This window comes from Microtus ochrogaster, unplaced genomic scaffold (genome assembly GCF_000317375.1).
Source record: "Microtus ochrogaster isolate Prairie Vole_2 unplaced genomic scaffold, MicOch1.0 UNK105, whole genome shotgun sequence".
Taxonomy (NCBI): Eukaryota; Metazoa; Chordata; class Mammalia; order Rodentia; family Cricetidae; genus Microtus; species Microtus ochrogaster.
The window spans coordinates 1,019,446-1,026,577 of NW_004949203.1; the positions used below are offsets into that span (position 1 = coordinate 1,019,446).

Genomic DNA, 7,132 nt, shown 5'->3' on the forward strand with positions numbered 1-7,132 from the left:
CACACACTCTCTCTCTCTCTCTCTCTCTCTCTCTCCGAACCAAGGTTGATCATTCTCTACATCCGTGCCTTTTGGCACTACCACAATCTGGTCCCATGACCTAGCTCTGGAATACTGTCTGAACAGTCTTTCTGCCCATATGAAAATGCCTCTGAAATCTGTTCTTAGAAATTCTGTCCAAGAATTCTAAACTCTAAATCTATCAGGGACTAGAGAGATGGCTCAGCAGTTATGAATTCTGCAAAGGACCTGGTTCAATCACCAGGAGCTGCATCATGGTAAGCTCACAATCATCTGTAAAACTCCAGTTCCAGAAAATCTGACACACTTCAGGCACCAGGAACGCAACTGGCACACAAATATACATGTAGGCAAACACTCAGATACATGTAAAATAAATTCTTAAAAATATGCATATAGTTCTTTAAATATACTTACATTATATAAATCAAATGCAATCTAACATTGCGCAACTCACTGTTCCCCTACAATGTACACGAAAGATGGATTCATAGATGGATGGAAGGATGATGGATGGATGATGGATGATAGCAAAATTAAAAAACTGACTATATTAACCTGACCAAAAACTCTAATAGTAATTAATGTAAGCCCTACTTTCTGGGGTGTTTACAAAAAACATCACTACCTAAGTATTGTGACCACCTCGACTTTGTCCACTGCACTCTCAAAAGTACTCTATACTCATAGCCAGGCCTTTAATCCCAGCATTCAGGGAGGGAGAGGCAGGCGGATCTCTATGAGTTTGAGGCCAGCCTGGTCTACAAAGCAAGTTCCAGGAAAGCCTAAGATACAGAGAAACTCTATCCCAAAAAAAACAAAACAGCCGGGCGTGGTGGCGCATGCCTGTAGTCCCAGCTACTCGGGAGGCTGAGACAGGAGGATCACTTGAGTCCAGGAGTTCTGGGCTGTAGTGCGCTATGCCGATCAGGTGTCCGCACTAAGTTCTTCGGCATCAATATGGTGACCTCCCGGGAGCGGGGGACCACCAGGTTGCCTAAGGAGGGGTGAACCGGCCCTGGTCAGAAACGGAGCAGGTCAAAACTCCCGTGCTGATCAGTAGTGGGATCGCGCCTGTGAATAGCCACTGCACTCCAGCCTGGGCAACATAGCGAGAACCCGTCTCTTAAAAAAAAAAAACAAAAAAAAACAAAAGAAAGAAAAGAAAAATACTCTATATTCATGTATCTCTCCTGGGCCCTGAGAAGCAGCTTTCTGTCAATGAAGGGAAAGACATTCCTCCATAAACTCTTTACCCATAAATACCGTTATTTATGTAGGTATCACTATTGCTGACTTCTGTATATCTTCTACATTATTTCTTCCACACTTCTACCTGGCTCACACATTCTCCTTCCTAAGGCATGTGGTGCTTCCTATTATTTCTCTAGTACCATATGTGGTCATAGCTGCAAGCAAGTCCTTTAAGTCCAACCTAACCATTAACACATAAATAAGGCTACACAAAGAATGTCAGTCCCTTCATACAATGCCAACTCTCTGCAGCTGCACACATCAATCGCCATTTCTCAGGAACTGTTTACTGTACACTCATTCTGACACCCATGGGGGGACAGTTCTAGAAAGCACCACCAATACCAAAGCCTGAGTGCTCAGCCCCCTACAGAAAATGACATGTATTTCACTACAGCCCATGAACTTCTCCTGTATACTTTAAATCTCTCTAGATTACTTATAACACATTATAAAAAGTGGACATTATGTAAATAGTTGTTGTAGCATATTATATAGGGAATGATGACAATTTTAAGTTAATACCCATACTGAAAATGGACACTCTTTGAGATATTTTCACAGAAACAATCTTTTTTCAAGTATTTTGTATCCAATGATTATATAGATACATATATGTGCATACATAAACAAATACGTACTTATATACACAATCACAACTAGCCAGCACTTTCTCAAGCTTTAAAAGTAATGCCTGGCACTGCATGTTCCAAGGGGCCCGCCTTGGAAGTCCTGAGACCCAGATCACCTGATCTCGTTCTGCCACCATGACCTCTTATTCTAGTGTCTACAGCTGGCATATGACTCATCTCTGCAGGCCCAGTGCCTCCAGATATGGAACTGTTTGAAAGCCGAATCAGAAGTGAAAAGCAATGTTTCACCTTTCCAACCCCTATCACACTGATTACAAAGTGTTCACTGAAATGTTCTGTGAGTAACTACAAGCCCTTAAGTCCCCGAAGTCAGGTGTATCCATTTCCAGTGAGTCTTTACATAGTTCTGGATGTTTAAAGTGTTTCTTTAATCACTGCTAATTTCTATTGGCAATTCCTATTAGCCAAAGCAAACAGGTGAACAATCTGTTTCAGACTCACTAAATGCAATCATGCAATGAGTTAAAAAGATTATGTACCGCTTCCATTTTTAGACTTCTTCTGCCCTGCTTTCTTCTTCAAGGCAGCTGCTTCGGGAGGCGGGGCCGGCGGCTTTGTAACTAGGACGGGCTCTACTTTTTTGCCTGGAGTCTTTGATGCATCACTTTCTTTGACGATCTGTTCCTCAAGTGAAGGTTTTTGTTTCTTTTCCTTCTTCTTTCTTTCCCTAACACTGCTGGACGTTTCAAACATATTCAAAGGAGCAGGTACAAACTGCTCATCCTCCACAACCGAAGCATTAGATAATTTAAAGTCCCGAGGTACGTTCTCAGAATCAGATTCATGAATGGTCCCATTCTGGATTTCTTTCTTCTTATTCTTTTTCTTTTCTGCCTTCTTTTTATCTGTCTTTGTAGAAATCAGCTTTTGTTCTCTTTTCTGTTTTGCAAGAACCTCATCATATAATGTTTCTTTCATGAAAAGCCAGAAGAAAAGGAAAATGACGGTAATAACCACTGAAGGGATAAGGAAAACAAAATATGTTGACTCATAAAACTCCATGGTGTTTCTCTTAGCGTGAGCCTGGGAAATCTAAATGGGGGAGGCAAAAAAGACAAGGAAAAATCCCAGTCAGTCAGTTAGAAAAAAAAACTTATAACAACCTCTCCGTTCAATTAGCATTTCAAATCCAATCCAATTTACAAACATAGCCCAAAACAATAAGCAATAAAAACATGGGCTCTACAACTGAACTATACTAAGAAAGGGAAATGGGTGGTGACCAAAGAATGGAGGTGTCCTTTCCTTCTCAAACCACATGACAAGATCCTAAAAGGGGGAGGAGGGGGAGGGTAGTTCTTCTCCACTGCCCGACAGGGTAGGAGGGGAAAGACAAGTCAGGAGAAATACTGCTAGGAATTCAACCCAGAACATCCCAAATATATGTATGCCATTTACTGTTGTGGACTAATCCTCTGGACACTGTAAAGATGTGCTGCTCTCACTGGTTTAATAAAGAGCTGACTGACCTATAGCTAGGCAGGAAGAGGTTAGGTGGGCGAGCCAGACTGTTCTGAAAGCTGTTCCTGAAGACGAAGGACAGAGCCGACAGCCAGACAGAGAATGGGGAGATGAGGTGACAAGCCATTAGCCCTGTGGCAGCACGTAAGTTAATACATATGTATTAATTCAAGTTGTGAAAGCTAGTTAATAACAAGCATAAGCTTTTGGCCAACCACTTATAATCAACACTAAGTTTCCGGGTGATTATTTGGGAGCTGACAGGCAGGACACAATATTCCACCTATAATACACTATACCTCCAGCCTCACTTTAGGTACTTATTTAATACTTAGAATCTTCCATTTCAGTATATAATATATACTACTTACTACATGTGAAAATAAAGACTATTAGCAATAACCAACATTAAAAGTACCAAACTTTTAGAGACTGGCCATGGTGGCACACACTTTTAATCTCAGCACTCGAGAGGCAGAGACAGATGGATCAAGGCCAGCTTGGTCTACAGAGTGAGTTCCAAGACAGCCAGGGCTACAAAGAGAAACCCTGTCTTGAAGAAATAAAAAAAAATTATAAAAGGAAAAGATGGGGGAGATTAAGACAACTGCTAACAAATGTATTCCTCTAACAACCAGTCTCATGATGTGATGAGATACAGCAAGAAAATGGAAACTGAAGTTAAAAAAAAAAAATCACCATGATGTGATATGGTATTGACATTACAAGCACAAAGAAGATGCTTTTCTCAAATCCTCTGATCTTACTCTAATGTGGGAGAGTCTTCTGTTTTGTGTTGATTTCATTGGTTAATAAAGAAACTGCCTTGGCCCTTTGATAGGACAGAAAATTAGGTAGGCGGAGTAAACAGAACAGAATGCTGGGAAGAAGGGAAGTTAGGCAGATACCATGCCTCTCTTCTCTAGGGCAGACGCCATGGAGCCAGCCGCCAGGTTAGACATGCTGGATCTTTCCTGGTAAGCCACCACCTCATAGTGCTACACAGATTATTAGAAATGGGTTAATCAAGATGTGAGAACTAGCCAATAAGAGGCTAGAACTAATGGGCCAAGCAGTGTTTAAATGAATACAATTTGTGGTTGTTATTTAGGGGCATAAGCTAGCCAGGCGGCCGGGAGCTGGGTGGCAGGAACACAGCCCGCAGCTCCTTCTACATTACTCCATGGATGACACAATTCACCATGCACTGCCAGTCTTCTACAAAGCTCTACCTCAGCAGCAATGCCTGACACCTGCTATCTGATGACTCGGTGCTGCAGTGCTGCGTGAAGGAGTACTCTCATTACCTGGCCACATCTGCCTTGAACACAGACATCATAGGCCTCACCTCCTGGAGTTTCTGCAGAACTTAAACTCAAAGTAAAAGTGATGTGGGAGTTTAGATTCTAGATATCAGTATTCCCATATATATGTCTATGCTACATTTATTCTTTCTGTTTTTTATAGCTTTGGAGCCTGTCTTGGAACTCACTCTGTAGACCAGACTGGCCTTAAACTCAGAGATCTGCCTGCCTCTGCCTCCCAAGTGCTGGGATTAAAGGTGAGCCACCACCAACTGGCTGTTAAATGTATTCTTATGTTACCTCCACTATGTTGTAAAAAACAGAGCATGTGTAACAGATATAATTACTATGACACACTTATATTAAAACAAATTGAAGCAAGCTAACCTTTGTATTTTTAAAAAAGATTTATCTTCGTGTGTGTGTGTGTGTGTGTGTGTGTGTGTGTGTGTGTGTGTGTGCGCGCGCATGCACGCATGCGCACACACCTGAATGTAGGTGTCCTCAAAGGCCAGAAGCATCGGAGTTCCTGGAGCTAGGATTACAGGTCTGTCACCTGACTTGAGAACCAAACTCAGGTCCTCTACAAGAGCAGCTCATGTTCTTAACCACAGAGCCATCTCCCCAATCCCAATTTATGCACATTTAATGTAAAATAAATGTAAGAATATTTAAGCTTTTTAACTGATGGTCTTGAGATGATTCAAGAAGTCAAATTCTAGGGGCTGGAGAGATGACTCAGAAGTTAAGAGCACTGACTGCTCTTCCGGAGGTCCTGAGTTTAATTCCCAACAACCACATGGTGGTCACAACCATCTGTATGAGATCTGGTGCCTTCTTCTGGTCTGCAGGCATACATGGAGGCTGAACACTGTGTACATAACAAATAAAAAAAAAAGAAATTCTGAGGTTGATAATGGATCTACTGGTAGGCCTAACAGTCACAAAGCCCTGGGTTTGAGCTCCAGCACCTCATAAAAACCAAACTTGGTAGTACAAGTCCCTAAGCCCAGCACTCTAAAGATAGAACAGGAGCATCTTATATCCCAGGTTACCTCTAACTACATAGTGAACTTTAAACTAGCCTATTATACCTGAGATCTTTTTCTTAATTGATGCAATCAATTAATATGTAAATGTGTTGTTTTTAAAGGGGATGGTATAGGGATGTAAACAGTGGACAGAGTATTTGCCTACCATACACAGAGCAGTTTGATTCCCCTCATGAACTGGGTATAGTGATACATGACTCTAGAATCCCAAAGTCAGGCCTGGTGCCAGGACAATAAGAAGTTCAAGTTCCCTGACACCAAGTTAGGCCAAGGAAGAAAAGAGCAAACACACAAATTCTTCCTAAATGTAGAATCATTGTTCTTAGTTAATTTAGAACTTTGGTTTACTGAAATTTGTACAAACTTACAAATATTACCAGCCAAAATAAAGGTATCCAGTGTGATGATGCACACCTACAATCCCAGCATTTGGGAGACAGAGGTAGAAGGATCAAGAATTGAAACCCAATTTGGGCAGTGGTGGTGCACACCTTTAATCCTACCATTCAGGAGGCAGAGGCAGAACTCTTTGTGAGTTCAAGGCCAGCCTGGTCTACAGAGTCAGTTCCAGGACAGGCTCCAAAGCTACATAGAGATCTTGGGGACTGGTGGAGAGTTGAAACCCAACCTGAGCTATATGAGATCCTCCCTGAATATATATTAGTATTTTTGTTGTTGTTGTTGTTGTTTTTCAAGACAGGGTTTCTCTGTGGTTTTGGAGCCTGTCCTGGAACTAGCTCTTGTAGACCAGGATGGTCTCAAACTCACAAAGATCCGCCTGCCTCTGCCTCCCAAGTGCTCGGATTAAAGGTGTGCACCACCACCGTCCGGCTCTGAACATATATTAGTAAAAGAGCCATTTGTCTGTGTTAATTGCCAAGCCAAACAGAATAACTGTATATCTAATCATAAACAGCTTTAAGCTTATTAAAATCAACTTTGTCTTTCAATTAACTTATAGCTCATTTTAAAACCAGCATTCTTAATTCAAGTTACACCAGCAATGACCCACATCTAAAGTTGAAACAGAACCTGAAAACAAAATAGTTCCACAGGCACAACAGCGATTACTCTAAAAGTCACATTTCCACAAGCATTTTACTACAATAACATCTCGTAAGTTCAAGAGGGGAGGGGAAGTTCAAGAGGGGAGGGGGAATCACATGGTAACTGTTTAATATTGTTCCTCCCTAACAACTCATCTAGTTTGTGAGTCAATTAAACACTGTTTGCTGTGCCGGCCTGTGTTCAACTGAAATGTTCTTAAAGATTGGTGTTCGGTGTTTTATTTTTTTAAATATCCACAGGATATACAACTGTACTGGGCCACTGAGAGAAGAAAAATGAATGGCACACATTTCAGACCAATTTTTTTTGGTTTTTTTTT

At 41.4% G+C, this 7,132-nt stretch overlaps 1 protein-coding gene across 10 annotated transcripts in view; it reads right to left on the reverse strand.

Moving 5' to 3' along the window:
* Positions 1 to 2,956, reverse strand: part of Ktn1 (kinectin 1) — a 78,740-nt gene extending 75,784 nt beyond the window's left edge. For 7 of the 10 annotated variants that reach the window (XR_001229512.1, XR_001229510.1, XR_001229511.1 and 4 more), the window contains exon 1: positions 2,408 to 2,930. Coding sequence is in view for 7 of the 10 variants with exons in the window: in XM_013355212.2 (XP_013210666.1) it covers positions 2,408 to 2,930 (523 nt within the window). In the remaining 3 variants the exon portion in view is untranslated. Of the gene's footprint in view, positions 1 to 2,407 lie in introns of all 10 variants that reach the window. The other 3 variants (XM_013355210.2, XM_005371325.3, XM_026778094.1) reach the window with 1 other exon arrangement.
* Between the last annotated feature and the right edge of the window lie 4,176 nt (positions 2,957 to 7,132).